The 26,412-nt window shown below is 46.1% G+C and overlaps 4 protein-coding genes across 5 annotated transcripts; 2 read left to right on the plus strand and 2 right to left on the minus strand.

Annotated features, from left to right (window-relative positions):
• Positions 1-349: 349 nt before the first annotated feature.
• LOC120694362 lies at positions 350-1,865 on the minus strand. The gene is made up of 3 exons (XM_039977488.1): positions 1,711-1,865; positions 574-1,617; positions 350-505 (listed from the first exon to the last, which is right to left on the minus strand). The coding sequence occupies exons 1-3, from the start codon at positions 1,843-1,845 to the stop codon at positions 350-352; spliced, it is 1,335 nt and encodes a 444-aa protein (XP_039833422.1). The 5' UTR covers positions 1,846-1,865.
• A 16-nt stretch (positions 1,866-1,881) lies between these two features.
• LOC120694363 lies at positions 1,882-3,788 on the minus strand. The gene is made up of 2 exons (XM_039977489.1): positions 3,669-3,788; positions 1,882-3,355 (listed from the first exon to the last, which is right to left on the minus strand). Exon 2 carries the CDS (start codon positions 3,352-3,354, stop codon positions 1,882-1,884), a length of 1,473 nt encoding a protein of 490 aa, XP_039833423.1. The 5' UTR covers position 3,355; positions 3,669-3,788.
• Positions 3,789-4,383: 595 nt separating this feature from the next.
• LOC120694364 lies at positions 4,384-12,257 on the plus strand. 2 transcript variants are annotated; one of them, XM_039977490.1, is made up of 11 exons: positions 4,384-4,666; positions 4,772-4,841; positions 4,940-4,951; positions 7,799-7,923; positions 8,082-8,190; positions 8,264-8,327; positions 8,452-8,507; positions 9,513-9,620; positions 10,495-10,644; positions 10,996-11,166; positions 11,273-12,257. In XM_039977490.1, the coding sequence occupies exons 1-11, from the start codon at positions 4,419-4,421 to the stop codon at positions 11,504-11,506; spliced, it is 1,347 nt and encodes a 448-aa protein (XP_039833424.1). In that variant the 5' UTR covers positions 4,384-4,418; the 3' UTR covers positions 11,507-12,257. The 2 variants fall into 2 exon arrangements, with proteins under 2 accessions (XP_039833424.1, XP_039833425.1); XM_039977491.1 differs by lacking the exon at positions 4,940-4,951 and having other exon boundaries at positions 4,385-4,666.
• A 12,062-nt stretch (positions 12,258-24,319) lies between these two features.
• Positions 24,320-26,070, plus strand: LOC120694370 (uncharacterized transmembrane protein DDB_G0289901-like). The gene has a single exon (XM_039977503.1). It carries the CDS (start codon positions 24,700-24,702, stop codon positions 25,807-25,809), a length of 1,110 nt encoding a protein of 369 aa, XP_039833437.1. The 5' UTR covers positions 24,320-24,699; the 3' UTR covers positions 25,810-26,070.
• Positions 26,071-26,412: the final 342 nt, after the last annotated feature.

The following is a 26,412-nucleotide window of genomic DNA, read 5'->3' on the forward strand; positions in this document are numbered from 1 at the left end:
TTCACAATAAAAATGTGCATTTTGTGCATCTCAAACCAGTTCACAATAGGAATGCATAATTGAACAACTGGAACAAGAGCATATGAATTTGTGCAAATTAAAGTGCAGTTAGTTGCACTTATATCCATATCTATGTTTGTGCTACCCTTCAAGGACTGGTGAAGTCAGGTGTTACATGAAGTTTTCACAAAAGACCAAGCAAAAGACATGTTCATCCAAAAGGCTGCACAAGTGCATCATGCACTTCTAGTGCCAGGTCCTACATGGACACTGAATATAATACATTGTTCATCCAAAAGACTAACTGAACTAGCTGATCTATTACTATTGTCTTCCCTACTGCCTATTACTAGATGTTGTCCCCAAACAACAGATGGGCAATTCTTGAACGCCTTAGAGATGTCCCTCCTTGGTTTGCTGGCTGGGTAATGGAACTTGTCTGGCTGCCCCAGGTACCTTGTGCGGGAGCATGGACAGGAACTTGAGCAGGGCCTTGAGCCAGGTCCTACAAATGGAGAGGTGTAAATTTTTATAGAAACAAAAATGCCATAGGACACTGAGGGCCTCACATACCTCACTAAGTTTCCTCTTTTTACCCCTGGATGTAGATTGTCGATTTGCCGAAGTTGATGGCTGCCCATCTTTCTTCGTCTTCTTTGCATCCCTCTTTATATGTGCATTCTTTTTTTTGCCTGCTTCTGGGTTCTTTGGACACCTTCTTGCATTGTGAGTTGATTTTCCACACAGCCTGCAAGTCATCTTTGTGCCAACCCTGCTAAGCTTTGTCCCCTTTGGTGCCTCACCAGGCTCCCTCCTTCTCTCAGTTTTGGGCCTACCTGGCATCTTGACAAAACCTGGAGGTTCTGGCCTTGGCATATCAGAAATTGGCCAATTGGCTGGGCCCTCAACTGGCTGGAGGACATGAGCATAGGTTTTATTGTACTCTGACACAGAGAAACATGGAGCTATAAATTCATCCAGCACTTTGGAAGCTTTGTAGATGCAGCTGATGGCATGGCAGCAGGGCAGTCCTGAAAGCTGCCAGTACCTACATGAGCAAGTCCTTTGCTCCAAGCTGACAATGAACCTGTGACTCTCTTTCATCTGCACCTCAAAGCCATCATCTCCATTCCACAGCACATCACATTTGCCTGACCTTATGATGTTGACCTTCAGCTTCTTGAAAATGTTAGGGCAAATTGTCCCTGTCCACTTCTCTGCCCTTGCTCTGTTCTCTTGAATCCTCACCATTAACTTCTTCCTAATTGCTTCATTCATGGAAATAACAGGAAAGAATCTTGCATCCATGATGCAGTTGTTGAAGCTCTCACACAGATTATTGTCCACGGAGTCACAATTGGATCCCAACCTGAAGAATGCTCTGCTCCAGTGCTCAGGGCTAGTCTTCATCATATCCTGAGCTCCTTGTGGTGTATCTTGAGCTAGGCGGGCCCTATTGTAATTGAAAAGTATTCTATTAGGTGCCTTAGCACAACCCCACCATTTCTTTTGCAACTCCTTATCTGTATGTATCTTCCTCCAATTTGCATATATATGCCTTGCACACATCCTGTGTTCAGCATTAGGAACCAGTTCACTCACTGCCTTTAGCAAGCCCTGTATATGAAGCATCACAATTATCAGATGTATACAATTAAGGAATTGCTACAATTGAGGACAGAAACCATTCATAGAGAGGGTACTCCTTACCTTTTGTTGGTCAGATATTACCACCCAATCTTCCCCTCCATTGCAGATGTCGAGATCTTTCTGTAGCAGCCCTAGAAACCAGTACCAGGATTCATATGTTTCAGTTGCCACAGCAGCCCAAGCAACAGGGTACATTTGATTATTACCATCTCTACCTATTGCATAGAGCAACTACCCATTGTTGGCACCTTTGAACCAACACCCATCCAATCCTATTACCCTTCTACATCCAGCTTTGAATCCTTTTTTCAGAGCATCAAAGCAAATATAGAACCTTTCAAAGACATGCCTGTCCTCAATTTCAGGGTCTAAACAGACCACAACTGTTGAGCCAGGATTGCTCCTAAGAAGCTCGGCCTGATAGTCATAAACCCTAGTGTACTCACCCTTCATGGAATCTAGAGCAGCCTTTAGAACTAATGATTTTGCTCTCTTGCACTTGGCAATGGACACATCTGCAAGCAGGTCTTTAAGCACTGCTTTCTTGATAAGGCCAACCTTCCAGGTGGGATTATCTTTGATTTCACTGTAATAATGTTTTGCAATCACGTTTGATGTGACCAACTTGTTGTCTCTCCTTGGTGGGCAAGTATGTTCATCAACAAAGGTAACAACTTTGAACCACTCAGACCTGCTGGTGATGGAACCATATATCAGCCACTTGCAACCTTTCCAAGTACACATAGCCCTCACCTTTTTCTTCTCATCCTTTACAAACTTGATGTGCTTGTGAGTTGCTATGCCATATTTCACCACTGCCTTCTTGAATTGCCTACTGCTCCTAAAGGCCATTCCAAGTGTGAAGATAGGAACTGCAGCCTTGCTGTCATATCGGTTCTCTATGCTCTTCCACCTTTGTGTCTCTCCATCACTGTCTTCTTCATAGGAATAGGCATCACTAGAGTCGTAGCATGGGCTACCAGGATCATCTAAGTTTGGCACTTCGGCCACAACATCTTCAAGCCTGATTTCTCCAAGCTGGCTCCCATGGACTCCAAGCTTCTTAGCCTTTATATTGCGCTTAATCTCTTTTGCAAATTTCTTGAACTGTTGGCCTTCTTCATCATCAGCAGAACTGTCATCTTCTGGTGGCTGCTTGTACTCTTCATCTGATGTGTCATTGTCACTGCTGTCTTCATGAGCATTGCCATCAGCATCATCTACCTCGTCATCAGCAGAACCATCAACATAGCTCTGCTCATATTCGCTTCTACCACTCATATAGCATTCAGCCTCATTGTAGTCTTGTGAAATCTTAGGTGGGGATCTATAGAACTGCATAAAACTCCTCCAATCCTTATCCTTTTTCTCAGGACTCTGCTCAACACACTGCATACCATAGACTTCCTCGACATATATGTCTGCAGCACCTCCATCAGTCATGTTATCAGCCATCCATTGGCATGATGCATCATCAGTAAGTAACAAAAGGCCATCTGACAATTGGCAACCAGGCTTCAACCAATGCAACCTGTAGCAGCTCGAGTGGGTCACATGATCAGCAAGATGACCCTTGATCTCTGGATAAGATATCTTGTCCAACTCAACTTCGGACATCCCTGTTCTCCCTCCAACATATTGCAACTGCCCACCGGTATTGAGAAATGACCCACCAAAGTGAAACCGAACAGCAAGATTATCCATCCTGCAATATCAAAACATGTGCAGCAATCATACATCAAAATCTTACGCATTTGTATACTTTTACCCCAACCTGCAGGAACCTAATACCCCCCAAAAAAACCCCAACTTTCCACCAAAATAACCTAAACCCACAACCCTAACGCCTAAAATCCAAACTATGTCTACTACAAACAAGCCGAATACATAAAACTACACTACTTCATCGCCATTTACTTCCAAATTTCCCCTCCCATAGAAACCCTCATTCCCATACCTAGTCCAATCACGACCAAACCTTGGGGCAAAAATGGGTGAACGGCAAAGCGGGGACTAACCTCTTGCTCCTGCGCCAGACCGCTTAGCGAACGGACCTCCTGATCATGAACCCGCCGTGCGCCTTGCCGGAGACGACGGAGACGCCTCGGAGAAGACGAGGAGACCGAGAAACAGACAGAGGAGGCAGAGTCGTCCGGGACTGGTCCGCCCCTTTGGTCCGCGCTGGGCTTCCCCTTTTGTCCATGGTGGTCTGACAGGCGGGGACAAGAGACACGGTGGCGGGGGAAGCCAGGGTGGACAGCCACGCGGGCAAAACCGGGCTCCAATACCGTCTTGGGGGGTTTTTTGTACCATTTGCAAAAGTTTAATGTGTCTGGTATATGGTTTCATACCTCAGAGTCCTATGTATCCAACGTATCATAGTCTGGGGGGGGTTATTTAAACTTTTTCCCAAAGTTATACGAGCCCAGCGGGTCGGGGTGTGGTGTGCGGCGTAAGCCGAAGGCCGGCCCGCCCCCGCACCCCAACGGGCCCGGCGCGGCACTTCTGGTTCTGGCCTCGTGCGACCTTTGACCCGTCCGACAACGCGTCGGGCGGGCCGCTCCGGGGCAGCATCGTGCGGCTGGCTCTCGGGCCGCGTCGGCGGGCTCGCCCGCGCCGAGTGTGGCGGGCGGGCGGGCGGGCGCGCGCGTGCCGCGTGGCGTGACAGCCGCACTCGGGCACTCTGGCACTGGTAGAGTGGTAGTTGAAGCGGAGACGCAACGAGGAAAACCCGTACGGCTTGCAGAGCAGCGGCGGGAGTGGGGGAGATGATAAGGACGGCGGCGGCGTCTCCGCCGCCGGCGTCCGCCGTGCGGGCGCGCGGGGGCGGCGGCGCGGCGGGCTCTTCGCCCGCACGCCTCTTCGCGGGGTCCCGGAGCAGCGTCGCGGCGTCGATTGGGAGGAGGAGGAGGAGGAGGCGCGCCATCTCGTGCTGCTCGTCGCAGGACGGAGATGGGCCGCGCCCCGCCGCGGCGCCTTCCGACGGGTCGATTCAGCTCTACTCCCAGATCGAGAGGTAGGCGGGGGGAGGACGGTCCCGTGGTTCCCTTCTTCTGTTCATCTGGGGCAACCTCGCGCCCGCTCTCAGCTTAACCTCTCGCTGTTGGGGGCCGGAGCGCAGGGTGATCACGGAGGCGGCGAGGCAGTCCCGGGAGGGCTGGGGTTCGACCGGAGATTGGACCGAAGTCGAGGTGCGTGTGCGTCTCGGTGGCTGCTGCTGTCTCCTGTACTGTGATTCCAGTCTGCGGCTGTCCCGATTGTGTTGGTTAAGGCCCTGTTTTTACGCTAGGGAGCATATAGTGTAATATAATTTCTTCTGCCATTTCCGCATCTGAGCAACATCTACTTTAATGTAGTCCCATCTGAGCAGCATTGATTAGTACGAGCATGGCACCCATCAATCTACAAAACCCATCCTCTGGTCTTGTTCCTGCCTGTTGATTCCATAACTAGGATCAGACACCTCATGTGCAGCAGCAGCGGCCCTTGTTGACGTACATGTTTTCTTTAGCCTTGACTCATGATCGTCAAGCAGGCTCCTCTCCCTGCCAACATTCTGACCAGACGCAGGGCCATTGTTCTCTTGTTTACCACAGATGGATGCGTTCCTTGCATCACCTTTTCTCTTCCTCTCGTTCACCACTGCTTCAGGAGCCACAGGAAGAGAGGAGTTCTCTCTGAGCTAGCTTTGACGATCTCTTAGCTGAAATATGGAGGTACCAAGGTCGGCATTACTTTAAGCATGCTCAAATAAAAGAATCATGTAGTAGAATCAAAGATAAATAGCACAGCATCTTTAGAAGAGACTTTTTCTTCAGCAACTAATCGTTGGTGTTCTTGTTCCTTCAACTTGAGCTCCAACAATTTATTATAAGAAAGGAAAAGGTAAATCAATAAAACAAATCCAAACATGTTGCAAAATCTAATGATGGTTATTGCTAGATTGGTAATAATATTTTTGATTTGTGCGCCTGTCTAAGTTTGCAGTCTAACTCCACGATCCGAAAAGCAGATAAGAATGGGTACACAGAAATTCCAAGTTTCTAACTAAGTAAAACTGTCATTTGAGAATGTGCCTTGGAATCTAACAGACCTTCAAGATCTTTTACCTAATAAATGTTTCAACAGGCTGTCAGATACAAGTCAAAAGCAATAACCAAGAAACACCAGAAGAACCAACTCTTCAAATAATTATATACCTTTTCTTGCAAGTTCGTGCAAAATTGTTCTTTCTCTTTGGCTTTGGTCTCTGCTTCTTCAAACTAACATCATTCAGCAGGAAAAATGCAAATTACATATCATTAAGTTAGACTCAAGCAGGATGCTAGCACAGTGTGCAAGTTATCATAAAAGTTAACTTATGAAAATGCACAACTAAAACTCACCATATGTTTGGTCCTACGAAGTTCAACAGTATCAACTTGCTTCTTTGCTGGTCTCAATTCAATACACCGAGCACGGCTAGCAAATTTTAAAGAACTCATAGTTTCCAATATATCACTATCAGCTGGGCTAATTTGCACAAACATTAACACTTTCGAGCCGCCTCCTATTATCAATGTTGAAGGGAACATAAAGCAAATTAATCATATGGCTGTTAGCCTCACCTCCTTGCCTGATCCTTGATCAGACCCTCACACTCCACTCACACACACACAGGTTGAAGAAGAACAGGAGAGGAAGAAGAGCAGGAAGAGCACACGAGAGGAATGGTGCTGCTTAATCTTTGGAGCTGCAGCTGCTCTTCAATTTATAGACAAGGTGAGCTAAGTACAAGGTGAGCCGCCTCCTATTTGAGTGGAGTGTGAGGGTCCGATCAAGGATCAGGTAAGGAGGTGAGGCTAACAGCCATATGATTAATTTGCTTTCTGTTCCTTTCAACATTGATAATAGGAGGCGGCTCGAAAGTGTTAATGTTTGTGCAAATTAGCCCAGCTGATAGTGATATATTGAAAACCTTGAGTTCTTTAAAATTTGCTAGCCGTGCTCGGTGTATTGAATTGGGACCAGCAAAGAAGCAAGTTGATACTGTTGAACTTCGTAGGACCAAACATATGGTGAGTTTTAGTTGTGCATTTTCATAAGTTAATTTTCATGATAACTTGCACACTGTGCTAGCAACCTGCTTAAGTCTAGCTTAATGATATGTAATTTGTATTTTTCCTGCTGAATGATGTTAGCTTGAAGAAGCAGAGACCAAAGCCAAAGAGAAAGAGCAACTTTGCACGAACTTGCAAGAAAAGGTATATAATTATTTGAAGAGTTGGTTCTTCTGGTGTTTCTTGGTTATTGCTTTTGACTTGTATCTGACAGCCTGTTGAAATATTTATTAGGTAAAAGATTTTGAAGGTCTGTTAGATTCCAAGGCACATTCTCAAATGACAGTTTTATTTAGTTAGGAAACTTGGAATTTCTGTGTACCAATTCTTATCTGTTTTTCGGATCGTGGAGTTAGACTGCAAACTTAGACAGGCGCAAAAATCAAAAATATTATTACCAATCTAGCAATAACCATCATTAGATTTTGCAACATGTTTGGATTTGTTTTATTGATTTACCTTTTCCTTTCTTAGAATAAATTGTTGGAGCTCAAGTTGAAGGAACAAAAACATCAACGATTAGTTGCTGAACAAAAGGTGTCTCTTTTAAAGATGTTGTGCTATTTATCTTTGATTCTACTATATGATTCTTTTATTTGAGCATTTGAGCATGCTTCAGCTAAGAGATCATGAAAGTCAGCTCAGAGAGAACTCCTCTCTTCCTGTGGCTCCTGAAGCAGTGGTGAACGAGAGGAAGAGAAAAGGTGATGCAAGGAACGCATCCATCTGTGGTAAACAAGAGAACAATGGCCCTGCGTCTGGTCAGAATGTTGGCAGGGAGAGGAGCCTGCCTGGCGATCGTGAGTCGAGGCTAAAGAAAACATGTACGTCAACAAGGGCCGCTGCTGCTGCACATGAGGTGTCTGGTCCTAGTTCTGGAATCAACAGGCAGGAACAAGACCAGAGGATGGGTTTTGTAGATTGATGGGTGCCATGCTCGTACTAATCAATGCTGCTCAGATGGGACTACATTAAAGTAGATGTTGCTCAGATGCGGAAATGGCAGAAGAAATTATATTACCCTTAGCGGTGACTCATTTTTACGCTAGGGAGCATGGGTGCTGAGACCCAAGTCCTCGGCGCCCTCGTTCGCTGTCCACTTCGTCGGAGGGATTTTTGTCGGAGCCGCGCCTCAGATCACGTACCGCTTTTTCCTCGAGCGGCTCGCGGACAGGTATGTTCAAAAAGTGTCTAACCTTTCCTATGGACCATGTACGTAACTATTTTCTGACTAATTAACTCTGTCATTATAAGTTTTCCGGAATTGCTAAACTTTTGCTAGGATTCCTACTTCCAGTGCACAAATGCTGACCTGTATATTTTGGAATCTAGGGGAGCTTTGGTGATTGCTACGCCATATGCGAGTGGCTTCGATCATTTCTTCATTGCTGATGAAGTTCAGTTTAAGTTTGACAGGTGCTTGAGAAACTTGAATGAGCCTGTAAGTAGAACTATTTGACTAGTAACTTGGATTCTGGTCCATTTTACTAATAATTATATGAAATTTAACTCAGGTAAATGATCTCCCAACTTTTGGTGTTGGACATTCCTTGGGATCTGTTATCCACATGCTGATTGGTAAGAGTTTACCATGGATTGAATTTCAGTTATGTTTATGAAGTAACTTTTTTGTCCTTTGAAATTATTTTTTTTCTTGCTATTGTTCAATCAATTATATAATATATTTCATGACATATTCCAGGATCAAGATATGCTGTGCAGCGAAGTGGAAATGTATTGATGTCATTTAACAACAAGGTATGTCTTGCGTCTCTCCCCTCCTATCTCCTTTTTAGAGAAAGGTTATCCTGCTTTTTTGCTGAGGACTCCACTTGCAAAATAAAACAAAAGAAATTGAAAGTAGTTTAACAACCAGAACCAAGTTTTCTCTACTATTAGAAGGATCTAATTCTCCCGAGCTCCAAAGATGATCACACCAGATCTTCTTGCAATTGCTCTCTTGGTAACTTCACAAACACATCCGTCCAAAATTTCACCTTCAGCATCTGCTTGTCAGGCCACCCTTGATCGCTTTGAGAAGCATGTGCCATTTCTGCAGTCATGAAAGAATTTTGTAGAGTATGAATGAAAGAACAGTTTCTCTATCATTATTTTATTTCGACTAGTCCACAAAAGCCATGTTCATCACCACAAACACAAAAATGGTTTGAAGTCAAAGCATACCCCGAAAGACACCACAAGACTCAAAGACCTGATGCGATCATTCACGTGTGGGTCAGGTTATTGCTTCTTTTGATCTGCTTGTATTGTTGCAAATGTGACTCTTTTGTTCTAGTCCTACATCCCAATGCTCAGAATTGGTCCTTGAAATAAGGATTGGAGTGTAGACTGTAGAGTCTAGAGTTATTTGTTTCCTGCGGTACTTCAGATGTGTGGATGAGAGAGGACCACATATTCCAGATGTTTTCGCTTCACAAGCTGATAAATTTCTTCCTATCTCAAATTCGGTTTCATACACCATGGGATGCAAATGCTAAAGCCAGGTGAGAAGTTTTGTATGATTCCTTCCTTCATAAAACAGATCCATCAGTTTTAACACGTGATAAAGCTGTTTGAATGCGACTTTGCCAATATACTTTTATGAACCATGTATGCCTTTATAAGATGGCATTAGCACCCTCTCATTTTTTCTACTCAGAGAAGGTTTTGTTCAAGTTTTTTCTTCTTCTTTTCAAGTTGCCTGTTCCAGAAAAATCTGCCTCTGGACAACTACGAGTAGTTCTGATATTTCTCTTCTTGCAGGAGGCAAGCTCTGCCATCCCACTATTTTCACCAGTAATTGTTCCCATGGCACAGAGTTTTGGTCCAATATTGTCCCAGCTGACATCATATCCAACAGTCCGTTTTGGGGTACGATCTGTTTCTGTTACTTTGGTGTCAAAACTGTTGCTTGAAATGACTAACATCTTACACACAGGTTAATTTTTTATGCTTACGCCGTCAGTGTTCACCTTGGTATTTCCTTCCTTGTTCTGAAGACTATAGATGTCTCATGCAGAAGTTTCAGGGGTTGTCCCGAATAACAGAAATGTAGCTTGAACCATTTTTTATATTAACTATAATATCCTATTTGTGTAGCTTTACACCTTTACTTACTGCCACAAAACTACCAGAATATTCAATTTTAGTTCCGTAGGCCTCTCTATATCATAATTGTAACTTTTAAATATCAGAATTGCATGGCCTTTTTTTAGAAATAATTGGAAGATTGCATTCGGATGTTTTTTCTGTTGTTACACTCCATGGTATGATGACTTGATATACATTTTCTTTAGGGCCAACTTATCTTTTTTACTTTTGTTGTTGGGAAAATCCATTTCATTTACTTTTCTTACAGGGAAAGTTGAGGATTTGCTAATCATAAGAATGTTAATTGAGGTGCCACATGTTCCATTGAAATTGAGAATTTTTCACTCTTCCTATAGCACACTTTATGATTTGCCATTTTGGCCCTTTTATTCCATTTCCTGCTTTGATGTTTTCCATTTAGTTACATTACTAAGTACCAAACTCAATATGGAAGAAAATACCTGGGTTTGATCAGTTAACAATGACTGAAGGATGTGAAATTAAGAATGACCATAGATTGTTCTATTTATTTTGCTTGAATATTTCAAACACAATAAATTTATTGCTGTCCGGTGAAAAGTAGCTGGGTGCATGTATATTTCCTACTTGAATCCATCCATCCACATAGCTTAGTAGCTTATATTCTGCATAACAGGCAGAAGCAGCCATTAAGCAGATTGAGAATCTAAGCCCTCCTGTTGTTAAGCAACTTCTACCTTTACTTCAACAACTTCCTCCGTTGTATATGAACTTAGTAAAAGGGCGGGAGGACTTCATTCCAAAACCAGAAGAGACACGACGCCTGGTATGTTTAGTGCTATTCTTTTAATATTAATATATATGTTACCTCCCATGTGAGAATTGGTAACAATTATTGTAGTTTTGTGTTCTCTAAACTTACCTTAAGTCAATTAATTCACAGAGATAAAATCTATGAACGTATTTTTAAATTGTCTCTGGTGTTGTACAGAATTCTGTCAATACCTATTTATTTGAGATTGTCAGAATTTTCAGTTCAAAACTTAAGTTTATAACCAATCTTAGGATTGTCGTCAATTTATATTTCAATCTGTTTATGCTGAATTACCAAGATTTTTGTCTGGGCCATTTTATTTCTATGCATGCTGACTTACTGGCACATCACAATTTTCTGCAGATAAAGTCCTACTATGGAGTTTCTCGGAACCTCTTAATAAAGTTCAAAGATGATCAAATTGATGAAACCTCTATCCTTGCACAAGTACTAAGCTCTGAAGCAGCCATTAGTTCATTGCTTGATATGTCGATTCGATCACTTCCTGGGGATCATGGTCTGCCATTACAGCAGGTACTGTTTTCCTTTTCATCTTTCCTTGTTTTGGAGTTACTGAAAAGCCATTGTTAGAACAGAGATTTTATAATTCTGGCAGAGTAATTATGTTTTGTTTCTTCAGGTGCTTCCTGATGTTCCACCAGCAATGGCTGATGCAGTGAACCGCGGAGGTGAACTTCTGGCAAATCTGACTGCAGGCACACCGTGGGAGGCTGTTGCTAAGGAGGTTGGTACCACTTTGGGTACTGACTCGGGCATTCTACGGGCACAGATCTCAAAGGATGTTGAGACACTTGCTGATGTAATTGCTTCATGGATATCTTCAAATTCTGGTCCTAGACTACTTCGTCCATGATCACTTATTTTGCGTACAGAAATGTCAATAGCACGGAAGAGCATCAAGTTTTTATTGATAAACTGTAAAAGGACAGACCCAGTGCTGGTAGCTCCCACGTGAGTGGGGTCTGGGGAAGGAATAACCGAGGCAAGTCTTTCCCCTGCATGCAGAGAGGCTGACTCGAACCCAAGACCTTTTGGCTCAGTGGGGTGAGTAATAAAAATTAGATTGGACTTCAGTGCGATATGTTAGTAGTACTTTAGATCCATGTTGTGGTTCAAAAAAAATGAAGATGTTGTGTATTTAGATGGAGTATTTTTTTTAACTTAGTTATTTTTGTAGAATGAAACTTTATAAGAAATAGAATAAGGTGATAGCTTCTTGCTATGGTAAAACTGCTCACTTGTACACAAAGGGGTACTGCAATTCAACAAGGATCTGATTGGAACTAGGAACAGTCCTTCAACAGCCGGATGACACGGGTAGAAGGTCGGTCGATGGTATGGGCAAGATTCAGCAACTGCTGAAGCCAACTTGACCTGACGAGGCCTTGGTGTCTGAACGCCTAGCCTCACAGCATGTGACCTAATCACAGTGATTGGCTACGGGTGCCTTAGGAGTTAGGCTGATCTTTGAAACACAAATGTTTGCTTCTATCATGTTTTTTTTATTCAAGTGATCCTTTTGTAGCAACGGGAAGTGTATGCTTCTGTACTGAAGGTACACTGGTTGAGTTGGATATACTGTTGTCCGTCTTATTATTTTTTTAGCTTGTGTGATCTATATTCTGTTGAGCGCATTGAGTTCTATTGTGGCGACTGATTTGACACTCTGTTCGCTACAATCAGTCAACAGTGTTTTTCTCTCACACCAAATCAGCATCAACCACTAGTCACCAGCCAGTCAGCAGTACTTTCCTCTCATAACAAATCAGCATCAGCCACGACACATCGAACAGAGCAATGGGGAAAGGAAGGATGCATGGCTCTGGCAATAGGAGCTTTGGTGAAACCCATTGGCAAAGGCAAGATTTCTTTCCTCAGATTATTTTTTCTGTAATCAATAATGGATTATTGTTAATTACTTATATTGATTACGGTTAAAAATACTTATAAGGTGCTTATGTAAAGTTAGAATATTTCAATGTTTGGATTCTCTTGCGATTTTAGAAGTCCACTCTCTTCACCAGGTGGTTTACATACTACGAGATTCCTTATGTTTGGAGTAGTTAAAAATCATCATTGAAATTTGAAACTGAAGCTGACCGGGACGTATAGGCAGCTACGTTCTCAGTTAGAATTTTCGTTGGGAGTTGATAGCATTGCTTTACGAATTTTACTTGTGAAGCAGACAAAATCCAACACGAGGCTTGAGAAATGAGGGTGCTCTCTCCAGTACCTGGTGCCAGAAGAGCACTGGCCGCCGCAACATTCAACTCCACCTCGCTCTCCTGCAGTGTGATCGGTCCGGTTAAAACCATCCAACCACATCGAATGTTTTTAGCGTGTTGAGAGCGAATGGCGGCGATCCTGAGAATCGCTGATGACTGGACTGGGGGACCTGCTGCTTACTTTTATGCAAGTGTCACCTGGAACGGAGGCCGTGCACGCGATGCAACTGTTTGATTGCTGGGACTTTTTTTCAAGTCCCCGTCGCATCAAAAGAAATCTTAATATTTTAGAGTATCAAATAAAATCTGTTTATAAATTTTTTAGCAGCTGAGTGCTAATTCGCGAGACGAATCTAATAAACCTAATTAATTCATAATTTGCTACAGTAACCATTCTCTAATTATAGATTAATATATCTTATTAGATTCGTCTCGCAGTTTAGCCCTAGTATTTTGTAGTTAGTTTTATAATTAAATTTTATTTAATATTTCTAAATATTAAAATTCTTTTTTATATGATATAGATTAAAATTTAGCCCCTCAAATCAAACAACTCCTCGAGTGCCAAGTATCGAAAGCCCACGCACAGGCAGCACAAGCATGCGGCAAGCCCGATGTCTGGGTGTGGGTGGGGAGTATAATGGCTGCCGCACGTAGTACGCAGTTTCGCAGCAGCAGCCATCAGCCCCAAAACGCAGGAAAGCGAAGGACTGACCGCCACTGGACACTGGAGCCGATACCGATGAAGAACACTGATTTTCTTTGTGTAGGTGTAGCATTGGCAACGGACTGTCGAACTGACGCTTTCCATTATATGTTAGGGTCTCTGGGAGAAGCAGAGCTGTTTGTTTCTAGCAACTTTTTTTAACTCTTATTACATTAAAAGAAATTTTATCATTTAAAAGTATCAAATAAATTTTATTTATAATTTTTTTTAACAGTGCAAATTCGCGAGACGGATCTAATAAACGTAATTAATTCATAATTTAATACAGTAATAATTCGCTAATTATGAATTAATATATCTCATTAGATTTGTCTCGCAATTTAGCTCCAGATTCTGCAATTAGTCCTGTAATTAATTTTTATTTAATACTTCTAAATACTATTTTTTTTAATGTGACATGATTAAAAGTTTGGCCCCTATAATTAAGGTTGGGCCGCCCGAGCCGGACCCATGTGAGTGTACATATGCTACCTACCTACCTTACATCCATTCTCTCCCTGCAGATCAAATCGAAACGGCATGAAAATTTTACTTAAAAAAAAAGAAACGGCATGAAAATGCCAGTGTCACCGGCGAGTCGCGTCCGGGATCACATCCGTCCAAAGGCTGGGGCACGCTGGGGCTGCTGGGCGGCGGGCGTTGCCACTTCACATCGGCTGGTTGCCCCGGTTGGTCGATGCGCCACCCTGGATCGCGCTACTGGCCGCAGATTCGCCTGTGCTCCTAGCTGTTGCATGTTTGACCATGCAGGGAGGGGGGCTTGCAGATTAGGACGACGAGCATGATCGCGTCCCCCCTGGCCCGGCGCCGGCGCCGGCGCGGACAGGCCAGCGCCGCTCGCCGCTGTCACGGCGCGGGTTTGCGAGATCAACCACTGTGTTTATTTTACTCACTCGCGCAACGCACATCGGCGGCGTTGGCTACTAGTAGACTAGACCAGTACAAGTACGAGTAGTAGTGTATGGTCTATGATAATGGCGAGCGAGGCCAGTGAAAACTGCCGCGCTAGCAGGCTCGTGGCGGCACATGCGGCAGGGGGAGGAGCGGAGGAGGCCGGCCGCGGATCGGCGTCGGCTCCGACCGCCACGCATGTGGCCGCTGGAGTCGCACCAGTACCAGACTGTGGGGCCGATCAGGGGGGCGTCGGGGACATGACATGTCCGGCCGCTGGAGTCGCCAACGGTGATGGAACACAACAGCCGCCGTTTTGGATCATCCGCTCCTCCATGTCCATGTGTTGGTGATATGCCCAAGAATCCATCATCACAATACGATTTAAAGGCCCAAAAAAATATTAATCCAAGAAAAATTAGGATCACTAATGGGCCTATGAGATAGAAGCCCATTAGTACGCCCTATATATACGAGGGAGGGGCTAGGGGGGCGATCCCCTGTGAGCCGCGCCACCTCCTAGCCGCCGCCCCTCCCTCTCTCTCTCGGCCGCCGCCCTTGCCGTGCGTGCGGTGCTAGCACACTGACGCCCGGTGTTTCATCCCCGTACGTGTGGACTCCGTGGAGGCGCTGCTGCGACTGCTGCGCTGATCGGCTGCTGGGATCAAGTACGAGGAGCTCGGTTCGTGGGACGTGATCGACTACTTCCTCTACATCGACGCGCGACTTCTTCCGCTGCGCTGCGCGTCTAGTGGTAACGATCTATGATCTTCTACTCGCAAGTATCTTGGGTATATGCGGTAGTGATGCTAGCGTAGCCTACCCGTTTCCCTACAGTGGTACCAGAGCCATCTTGCGTAGTTTTTGGTCTGGATCTTTTGCATATAGGTGATATGTTGTTGTAGTAGATTGGATCTATTACTTTTGCACGGTTTGATTAGATCAATTGGTCATAAGGGGTTAAAACTGGAGCGAGTTGATTGCGCGGCATGTGACAAAAGATTAGTTTGTGTTCTTTCTCTGTTATGCATACGACATATCCCTACCGGCTGGAATCACCATCGGGACTAACTGTGTGCATAGTCAGCAGATTGAACCAACAGATCGAGGTCATGTGTAGATGCAGTCTTCTCAAGTGCAAAGTTTGCACGGTCAATGTGATTGACCTAGTGAAAATTGAGGCATTATGAATGGCTCGGATTTGAGGTGATGCGATCACTCTGATGAGATTTTCATAGGGATTCCTTAGATGCGATCTGTGTAATTCCGTGAGGTTTTCAGGGCGCTGCCCTGAGACCCGCGGGGGGCGGCTCCCCCCTCGACCCCCCGCCCGCTGACCGGCCCGCCGTTGCTTTCTCGCTGTAGCGGCTTCCCAAGCGCTACTTTGGTAGAACACGTTGTACGCCTAACTTGTTTTTGCAGGGTGTGATGTGAATGGTATGGCCTCAATATCATGTGATGATGTATGTGATGATTTGTGCGGCCTGCGTGTCGCAAGTTAACACAACCGGGTTGAGGTTGCACCATTATTGTATAACGATCTGCGTGTCGACTTGTGATATTTGAATCCTCATGTAATTATTTCACTAGCTATTAGATGTAGTAGCTTAGTATCTTTTCATAGAAGCTTCAATCACGATGGCGATGATGATCACCACAAGACAGGACGGATGGCAATGGAGGTCACCTTGTAGCCATGGCGATGGAGCCCATTGTGATGCAAGAGGCCATACTATTCGCAATATAATATGATTATATGCCTGTGATGTTTATTTTCCTGTCATACTATTTTTTCATGCTTTTACATATGGTGGATGCTTTAATCATGATAGAATAGCTTCCTCGAAAAAGGTTGAGTTTTTTATGCCTTTTACCAATAGCTGCACCTATAAATTTTGATCGTTGTGTGGTAGGTTTACCAAAGTAGAGTACCCTCAGCTATCACTTTTGTATAGGGTGGATGTCGGACATTCACAAGCATAGTATTGGTTTACTCAACAAAGCTATCAAAACAGTTTTGGGCTTTAAGGCATAGGGTTGGGGCCGGGGCATTAGATGTGATTAGTAATTTGTTGCTTACCTGTATCACTACTTTTCTAGCCGTGATGCTAAAGCTCACTAAGATTTTAGTGATTATGGATCTTGAACCACTATATGTCATTAGAGAGAAGATGACTTTGATATAGTAGGTTGTCTTTTGTTAAATCAGTTAATGAAAGTCTTTTACATAAACTTAGTGCTGAAATCTTGCTTTACTTTCATGTTGTAGATCATGTCTGCCAGTAACAATTCCGCTTTCAATTTGCGTTCTGTTCTTGAGAAAGAAAAGTTGAATGGAACAAACTTTATTGATTGGTACCGCAACCTGAGAATTGTTCTCAGGCAAGAGAAAAAGGAGTATGTTCTTGAGCAGCAATATCCTGATGATCTCCCTGACAATGCAACTGCTGCTGATCGTAGAGCTTATGAGAAGCACTACAATGACTCACTTGATGTCAGCTGTCTGATGCTCGCCACCATGTCCCATGATCTGCAGAAGCAGTATGAGCATGCGGATGCTCATACCATGATCGAGGGGCTGCGTGGGATGTTTCAGAACCAAGCCAGGACTGAGAGGTTCAATATCTCAAAGTCCTTGTTTGCGTGCAAACTGGCAGAAGGTAGCCCGGTCAGTCCTCATGTGATCAAAATGATTGGTTACATTGAGACTTTGGACAGACTTGGTTCTGAACTTCACCAAGACTTGGCTACTGATGTTATTCTCCAGTTGCTCCCGGCGAGCTATGAGCCTTTTATCATGAACTTTCAGATGAATAGCTTGGATAAAACATTGAGTGAGTTGCATGGGATGCTAAAGATAGCAGAGGAGAGCATTAAGAAGAATCCCAATCATGTGATGATGATTCAGAAGGGGAACAAAAAGAGGAAGCGTTGGACGCCTCCTAATCCCAAAGGTAAAGGCAAGGAAAAGAGTTCCAGTGGTGAGTCCTCGGGCTCTAAGCTAAAGTGAGCACCCAAGGCCAAATCTGGCCCTACTTCTGAGGATGAATGCTTCCACTGTCATGAAAAGGGACATTGGTCTAGGAACTGCAAGAAATACTTGGAAGAAAAGAAGAAGAAGAAGGGAAGTGAGACTTCCACTTCAGGTATAAATGTTATAGAAATAAATATTGCATTATCTTCTAGTGAATCATGGGTTTTTGATACTGGATCGATGATTCACACTTGCAAATCGTTGCAGTGTCTAAGTGAGACTAGAAGATTTGCAAGAGGCGAGTTGGACGTTCGTGTCGGCAATGGCGCAAAGGTTGCGGTGTTGGCGGTCGGCACCTACCACTTGTCTCTACCCTCCGGATTAGTTTTGGAATTAAATAATTGTTATTGCATTCTTGCTTTGAGCAAGAACATTATTTCTTCTTCATGTTTGGAAGAAGTTGGTGATTTTAAGATTGTAATAGAGAACAAACGTTGTTCTATTTTTTGCAATGGTATTTTTTATGCTCATTGTCCATTGGTGAATGGATTATATGTTCTTGATCTTGAGGATAAATCTGTCTGTAACATTAATACTAAGAGGCTTAGACCAAATGATTTGAATCCCACTTTTATTTGGCATTGTCGCTTAGGTCATATAAATGAGAAGCGCATTGAACAACACAATAAAGATGGATTGTTAAGCTCATTTAATTTTGAATCATTTGACACATGTGAGTCTTGTTTGCTTGGAAAGATGACCAAAGCGCCTTTCACTGGTCAGAGTGAGAGGGCGAGTGACTTGTTGGGACTTGTACATACCGATGTATGTGGACCAATGAGCTCTATAGCCAGAGGTGGTTTTCAGTACTTTATTACTTTCACTGATGACTTTAGTAGATATAGCTATATCTACTTAATGAGGCACAAGTCTGAATCGTTTGAAAAGTTCAAAGAATTTCAGAATGAAGTACAAAATCAATTAGGTAAGACAATTAAATTTCTGCGATCTGATCGTGGAGGAGAATATTTGAGCCTTGAATTTGGTGATCATTTGAAGCAATGTGGAATTATTCCGCAGCTAACTCCGCCCGGAACGCCTCAATGGAATGGGGTATCCGAACGGAGGAACCGAACCTTGTTGGACATGGTTAGGTCCATGATGAGCTAAGCTGATCTTCCATTGTCATTTTGGGGTTATGCTCTTGAAACTGCTGCGTTCACATTGACTAGGGTTCCAACTAGGTCTGTTGAGAAAACACCATATGAGATATGGACTGGGAAGCGTCCCGGATTATCTTTTCTCAAAGTTTGGGGGTGTGAGGCTTATGTCAAACGTTTGATGTCAGATAAGCTCACTCCAAAGTCAGACAAATGCTTCTTTGTGGGGTATCCTAGGGAAACCAAAGGATATTATTTTTACAATAAGGCGGAAGACAAAGTGTTTGTCGCTCGCAATGGTGTTTTCTTAGAAAAGGAGTTTCTCTCAAAAGAATTTAGTGGGAGCAAGGTGCAACTTGAAGAAATTCAGGAAACACCCGAAACTGTTTCAGCACCCACTGAAGATCCATGGGATGTGCAAGATGTTGCACAACCCGTAGTTGAGGCACCAGCCCCACGAAGGTCTATAAGCGCACGCCGCGCTACTAACAAGCTCAACCTCCTGATTACGGAGGAGCGCCACGTATTATTGATGGAAAATGATGAGCCCTTGACCTATAAAGAAGCAATGATGGGACCCGACTCCGACAAATGGCTTGAAGCCATGGAATCCGAGTTAAAATCCATGCATGATAATCAAGTTTGGAACTTGGTCGATCAAATTGACAGTGTGAGACCTGTCGACTGTAAGTGGATTTTTAAGAAAAAATTAGACATGGATGGAAATGTTCACATCTATAAGGCACGATTGGTGGCGAAAGATTTCCGACAAATTTAAGGTGTTGACTATGAGGAAACCTTTTCGCCCGTCGCAATGCTAAAGTCTGTTCGGATTCTTCTAGCAATTGCCGCATATTATGACTATGAGATATGGCAAATGGATGTCAAAACCGCTTTCCTTAATGGACATCTAAGTGAGGACGTGTATATGACACAGCCTGAAGGTTTTGTTGATCCTAAAAATGCTGGGAAAATATGTAAGCTTCAGAGGTCCATCTATGGATTGAAGCAAGCATCTCGGAGTTGGAATATTCGTTTTGATGAAGTAGTTAAAGGGTTTGGCTTCATCAAGAATGAAGATGAGCCTTGTGTTTAAAAAAGGCTAGTGGGAGCGCACTTATGTTTCTGGTCCTATATGTGGATGATATATTACTGATCGGAAATGATATTCCAATGCTTGAAGCCGTTAAAACCTCATTGAAAAAGAGTTTTTCGATGAAGGATTTAGGAGAGGCGGCTTATATTCTGGGTATTAGGATCTATAGAGATAGATCAAAAAGGCTAATTGGATTAAGCCAAGACATGTACATTGACAAGATATTGAATCGGTTCAATATGCAAGATTACAAGAAAGGTTTCTTGCCAATGTCACATGGCATTACTCTAAGCAAGAGTCAGTGTGCTACGACACCTGATGAGCAAAAGAGGATGAGTACGATTGCTTATGCTTCAGCCATAGGGTCGATCATGTATGCTATGCTTTGCACGCGCCCAGATGTTTCTTTTGCTCTAAGTGTTACGAGCAGGTATCAGTCAGATTTCGGTGAAGCTCACTGGACAATTGTAAAGAGTATCCTTAAGTACTTGAGAAGAACTAAGGATATGTTCCTAATATTTGGAGGCGAAGATGAGCTCCTTGTAAAGGGTTACACCGATGCTAGTTTTCAAACAGACAAAGATGACTCCAAATCGCAATCCGGTTTTGTTTTCTGCCTCAATGGTGGGGCAGTGAGCTGGAAGAGTTCTAAGCAAGATACGGTGGCTGATTCGACGACAGAGGCCGAGTATATTGCAGCTTCCGAAGCTGCAAAAGAAGCTGTTTGGATCAGAAAGTTTGTTTCTGACTTGGGTGTTGTTCCTAGTGCGTCCAGTCTAGTGGACCTCTATTGTGATAATAGTGGTGCCGTTGCACTAGCAAAGGAGCCTAGAACAACTAATAAGTCCAGACATATACTGCGGAAGTATCACCTCATCCGTAACTTTGTTGAGAGCGGTGATGTGAAGGTTTGCAAGGTGCACACGGATTCAAACGTTGCTGATCCGTTGACGAAGCCTCTCCCACAACCAAAGCATGAGGCGCACATGAGATCTATGGGTATTAGATACTTACATCAGTGATTCTAGTGTGCGTGGGAGATTTTTGTGTCATGAGTATGTTTATGTAATGATAAATAATTGTTATTTGTTCCATGGATGATTATTTTTACATTGATTATCAAGTATGTGACTTGTTCGTGAAACTCTTTGTTGACAATGATATGATTCTAAATTATCCCTAGTTTATGTCGTTGTGTGGGACAACAACGACATTGAGACTAGCACATGCATTAAGACTAGCACATGCATTAATTGATGATCATGTTTCACGGATCATGGATATGGAGATATCGGATTAATGATGTGGACACATGTTGGTGAACATGTTGTTGGATTGACCCACTCCAAAACAATGTTGGGATTGTTATTTTGTATGTGCCATCAGTTGTTCTTGAGTGTTATACCTACTGGATCCTTAGACCTGAGATCGCCATTGTTTCTCACTGTGTGTAGTGGTGCATCTTGGGGCTACGAAACGCTACTACGTGACTGGGTAGTTACAAAAGTAACTTACAGGTGTGTCATGAAATATAGAATGGGATGTGAGCGGATCAAGATGGAATTTGCCCCTCCTAGATAACGGGAGAGATATCTCTGGGCCCCTCGAGATAGTTGGATTTGAAAGTGCATGGCCATGCCAAAGTGATTAAAGAGTTAATCATGATGACTAAAGGTTAGTTATGAATAGAATCCACTATTAGATCGAGAGAATGGTCGAGCTATCACAAAGGTGGCACGCATCTCGCTTTGAGCTTGACTGGTATCGTGTGGCAAAGGGATCGGTGTATGAGTATATCTAAGGTTCTGCCGATATGATCTTTATGTGTATTTGTGAGTCACTATGCCTTGCTAGGTGCCGCTATTGACTTGTGATTCGGAAATGATTTTCGATCACGACCACCTCCACCTACACATGAACCTAACGGTCACACGCTTAAGGGGTTTGGAATGTTGGAAAGCTTGCATGTATGATTGTCTCTAGTGCAAGTGGGAGATTGTTGGTGATATGCCCAAGAGCCCATCATCACAATACGGTTTAAAGGCCCAAAAGAATATTATCCAATAGGGATTAGGGTTACTAATGGTCCTATGAGATAGAAGCCCATTAGTACGCCCTATATATACGAGGGAGGGGCTAGGGGGGCGATCCCCTGTGAGCCGCGCCACCTCCTAGCCGCCGCCCCTCCCTCTCTCTCTCGGCCGCCGCCCTTGCCATGCGTGCGGTGCTAGCACACCGACGCCCGGCGTTTCATTCCCGTACGTGTGGACTCCGTGGAGGCGCTACTGCGACTGCTGCGCTGATCGGCTGCTGGGATCAAGTAATGCGTGCGGTGCTAGCACACCGACGCCCGGCGTTTCATTCCCGTACGTGTGGACTCCGTGGAGGCGCTACTGCGACTGCTGCGCTGATCGGCTGCTGGGATCAAGTACGAGGAGCTCGGTTCGTGGGACGTGATCGACTACTTCATCTATATCTACGCGCGACTTCTTCCGCTGCGCTGCGCGTCTAGTGGTAACGATCTATGATCTTCTACTCGCAAATATCTTAGATATATGTGGTAGTGATGCTAGCGTAACTTACCCGTTTCTCTGCACCATGACCCCGCGCGCTCGGGCAGTGCGCGTCACCGGAGATCAGTTTGACTAGCCATGGTGGTGAGCTCGCGTTCTAGCCAAACTAGGCCTGGATCCACATGAACAACAGTAGCTACACCATACATCACCCGATGCGACCCTCCACGACCAACTGACTCAAGCCATAAACGCCCAAAAGACCTGGCTCAACGGCAGCGTGCCTGTTTCTGTGCAGAGGCGGGCTGAGGAAGAAGAGGACTGCGAACTCGGTGCTCCGGCGATGGATTCAACTCGGGAACGGATCAAATGGGTCTCTGGGGCGCCGAGGAGGTCGTGTGCAAGATGAATTTTGCGCTCGTTGAGCAAGGGTGGTGAATTTGGCGTGGAAGGGAGCTCGAGCAAAGGGGAAGAACTGACGGGATATATAGCAGATGAATTGGCTCGGGGGCAGTACATATCCAAATTATTACCGCCATCCCCAAGCCCGCCGGCGACGGCGCGTAGGGGAAGTGCTTGTAGTACCGCCATGCCACGTCTCGTACCGGCTCCAGCACGACTGTGAACGTGGCACTCGCCATCTCCCAGATCGTCGACGCGCTCACCTGGCCGAGGACGAAGATCGCGAGGAGCGGCAGCGCCACCAGGCCAACGACGAGCAGCACCCAGCAGCGCCTCGCCTCCCTTGCCGGCGGATGCTCCAGCTTTGGCACGGCTCCGGCGGCGCCACTACTAAGGTTTGGTCTTATTAACGCTTTGCTTAACCTCTTGCCCCACATAGTCTTTACAATAATAATCTTTCTAAATACCTTCATTTTTTTTATAAGCCCATACCATATCAAAAAGGCATTATGCTCTTGTGCTTTGCTTTGACACATTGTTTGTGAGAGGATAATTAGGTCTATTTTCCTTCAACGTGAAACCATCAAAATAGAAACTATTTAGATTTTACCTAGAGAATTTTAAAATAATCATTTAGCTTCACATTATGCTATGAAAGATTTTTTTTGACTGATTCGCTTAATTAGGTCACCAAGGCTCATTATTTAGAGCTTTAATTAGTATCATATTCATATTAATGTTGCTAGTTAATTTTATACAATTGTATACTTTATTCTAGATGATCCAAACAGTACACTAGACATAGAGTCCGGATTGACGAGTCCTAAACCTACACCACACGAGAGATTAGATGTGCAAATTGGTGACCCGGTTTGCACCCCCTGCATGACAATGCTAGCGGCACGGCGGCATGTGCGCATCCCTACAAGAAGCTCCTCTAAAAGTCAAATCGCATCCCGTCCAGAGATTGCTGTACCCCCCGAACGGAATTTTTATTACAGACAAACCGAAAAGATTTCAGCGATTTTGTTATGCTCTCTCTCTCTAGGCATATGAACGAAAGCATTTCATCCATTTGGCCGTCATCCATCTCAAACCCTAGAATCCCACCCAATGGTTACGGCCCAAGCGTGCGATCGGCAACGGTAATTGGCCTCGTTTGGTTGGTGCTTGAATTGTAGTGCGTTAGGAATAGTAACAATTTGATCGCTAATTACAGTATCAAACAAAATCAGTTTAGAAAACCAACTTCAGAATCCCTGTGCTAGTGACCATAAAGAATCTAACGAGGCCGTTGACCGCGCGATTAGAGGATGGTACTGTAGCATCACTGTAGCAAATCATCGATTAATTACCGTCATTAGATTCGTCGCAAAAAGTTACACCCATCTCTAAATTGTTTTTACAAATAGACTTCATTTTGTATATCATGCATGTGAGATTCTTTGTTCGAGAAGCATACGCGCTAGAACCATGCGAAACCAAACAAGGCGAATTTCCGATCTCCGAACGTGGTGCTTGTGCAGGGGATCCGTTGCCATCAACGCCTGCTGCTGCCGGGGGCCGCGCAGGGAGAAGCGCCCCCACCCCCCACGTGCCCCCAGCCTCTTCACGGCCCCCAGACTGTCCGCCACGAGCCGGGACAAAAAGAAACAGGCGCATGTGCCGCCTAAAATAAGGCGCAGGCGCAGGCGCGCGAGCGGAGCGAGCACAAGAGCGCACCACCCCACCCACCCCTCTGCCCGCCTTGCCTGCCGCTGCCCTCCGCATCCGCTTGTGCGCCCGTGCCGCTGCCGCGGACCGGCTCCATTCCCGATCTCCCTGCTCCCCCTCCGTCCTCCTGCTCGTCGTCTCCACGCTCGCGGAAAGCAGCCAGATCGGGTTGAGGAGGAGGAGCTGAGCGCCTGAGCTTCCGGCAAAGGATCGTTCGTTCCGCCTGCTGCTCAGGAAGAGCTAGCGGCGGCGGTGATGTGGAGTGTCCTCGCCGCGTAGCCAAGATCCGTCCCGGCAGCGCGGGACCTTGGCGAGGACGGTTGAGGAGGGCGAGCGGGTTCGAGAATGGAGGAGAAAGCGGCTGACGCGACGGCGGCGGTAGTGGCGGCTGCGGCGGACCAGGACGCCGCGGTGTACTGCAGCGAGCACCCCTACCCTCCCGGCGCGACGGCGGCCGCCGGGGCGGGCGCCGGCGGCATCTGCGCCTTCTGCCTGCAGGAGAAGCTCGGCATGCTGGTGTCCTCGTCCAAGTCCAGCCCTTTCCACCCGCCGCCGGCGGCGGCCTCCGCGTCGGCGTCCTCCACCCCGCCGCCGTCCAACCGCGCCTCCTCGGAGGCGCCGCTGCCGCTCTACCCTCCGGCGGCGGCCTCGCGCAAGGTGATGCCCGCGCAGGGCGCCGGGCTCAAGCGGAGCAAGTCCGTCGCGCCGCGCCCGGAGGAGCCGCTGCCGCCGCCGGCGCCCGCGGTCACCGCGGACAGCCCGCGCAAGAAGAGCTTCTGGTCCTTCCTCCACCTGTCGTCCTCGTCGTCGTCCGGGAGCCACAAGAGCGCGTCCTCGGTCGCGGCCCCGGGCAACAGCGGCGGCGCCGCGGTGGCGAGGAGGAACTCCGTGTCCGTGGCGTCTGCGTCGGCGGCGGCGCTCGGGGGCCGGCTGGAGGCGATCGTGGAGCCCGAGAGCCCGGGCCGCCGGAGCGAGGGTTCCTCGTCGTCGTCCTTCGGGAGGAAGGTGGCGCGGTCGCGCTCCGTGGGGTGCGGCAGCCGCAGCTTCTCGGGGGACTTCCTGGAGCGCCTCTCCACCGGCTTCGGCGACTGCGCGCTCCGGCGCGTGGAGTCCCACCGCGAGCCCAAGCCCAAGGCCGCGGGCGCGCTGGGCCACCTGGGCGGCGGCGCGCACGGCGACGACGAACGCGCCGACCAGCACCACCGCATCAAGTGCGCGGGCTTCTTCGGCGGCGGCCTGGGCGCCGCGCCCCCTCCTTCGTCCTCCTCCTACTGGCTCTCCGCGCCCGACGGTGGGGCCGGCGGCACCGGCGGCGGCGGCGGCGGCAGCACGAGGGGCAACGGAACGCGGAGCCACCGGAGCTGGGCGTGGGCGCTGGCGAGCCCCATGAGGGCGCTGAGGCCGACCAGCTCCTCGTCCAGCAAGAGCATCATGGCCGCCCCGACAGCCGCGTAGACGACGACGCACGCCGAGCCGGAGCTCCATTCATCGACCGGTCGACGGCCGGTGAACCATACTACTACTACATAAGTTCTCCACCTTCCTCGGTGTCTTGAGATTTTAAGAAGAACCTGGTCCTAGGTCGAGATGTTAGTATGCTACTGTGGATCTAGCTGCCTTTACATTTGGGACTGCCGTCAGTCGGCCAAGAAAACTGTGGAATTTGTCATCTGTTTTAATCCCTATTTGTGTTGGCGATTCATCATCTGTTCTATACTCCCATACCGTTTCTTGCTCTTATCAATCGGTTGATCTGGTCTGATCTGAATCCTCTCTGAAACCCATCCTCTGAACATTCACACTCACTTCTTGACACTGTTAGGGGACGTCATTTCCGATCTGGTGGATTGGACGGGGCATGTGGCGATCGCGATCGCGATCGCGTAGCTCTCATGCGAGAGATTTGGCGTGCTCCATCCGATCCCGGTGTCGCATTAGGCGCAGTAATCGCAACAGGGCGGGTAACTGTAGCCGGCATCCCAAGAATTTTAGAGTAAATTCCTGTATGTCATTGGAAAATTGAGATGATCCCTTATGTGCCATTAGAAATTAGTTTAT

Source organism: Panicum virgatum, unplaced genomic scaffold (genome assembly GCF_016808335.1).
Source record: "Panicum virgatum strain AP13 unplaced genomic scaffold, P.virgatum_v5 scaffold_5273, whole genome shotgun sequence".
Taxonomy (NCBI): domain Eukaryota; kingdom Viridiplantae; phylum Streptophyta; class Magnoliopsida; order Poales; family Poaceae; genus Panicum; species Panicum virgatum.

Bases quoted from the DNA above. Each gene is read 5' to 3' on its own strand.
- LOC120694362 (XM_039977488.1), bottom strand. From the start codon at position 1,845: ATGTACCCTGTTGCTTGGGCTGCTGTGGCAACTGAAACATATGAATCC. The intron at 1,618-1,710 runs GTAAGGAGTACC...CTTCATATACAG, and splicing joins TAATATCTGACCAACAAAAG to GGCTTGCTAAAGGCAGTGAG. The intron at 506-573 runs GTATGTGAGGCC...CTCCATTTGTAG, and splicing joins AAAAGAGGAAACTTAGTGAG to GACCTGGCTCAAGGCCCTGC.
- LOC120694363 (XM_039977489.1), bottom strand. From the start codon at position 3,354: ATGGATAATCTTGCTGTTCGGTTTCACTTTGGTGGGTCATTTCTCAAT.
- LOC120694364 (XM_039977490.1), top strand. From the start codon at position 4,419: ATGATAAGGACGGCGGCGGCGTCTCCGCCGCCGGCGTCCGCCGTGCGG. The intron at 4,667-4,771 runs GTAGGCGGGGGG...GCCGGAGCGCAG, and splicing joins CTCTACTCCCAGATCGAGAG to GGTGATCACGGAGGCGGCGA. The intron at 8,191-8,263 runs GTAAGTAGAACT...AATTTAACTCAG, and splicing joins TGAGAAACTTGAATGAGCCT to GTAAATGATCTCCCAACTTT.
- LOC120694370 (XM_039977503.1), top strand. From the start codon at position 24,700: ATGGAGGAGAAAGCGGCTGACGCGACGGCGGCGGTAGTGGCGGCTGCG.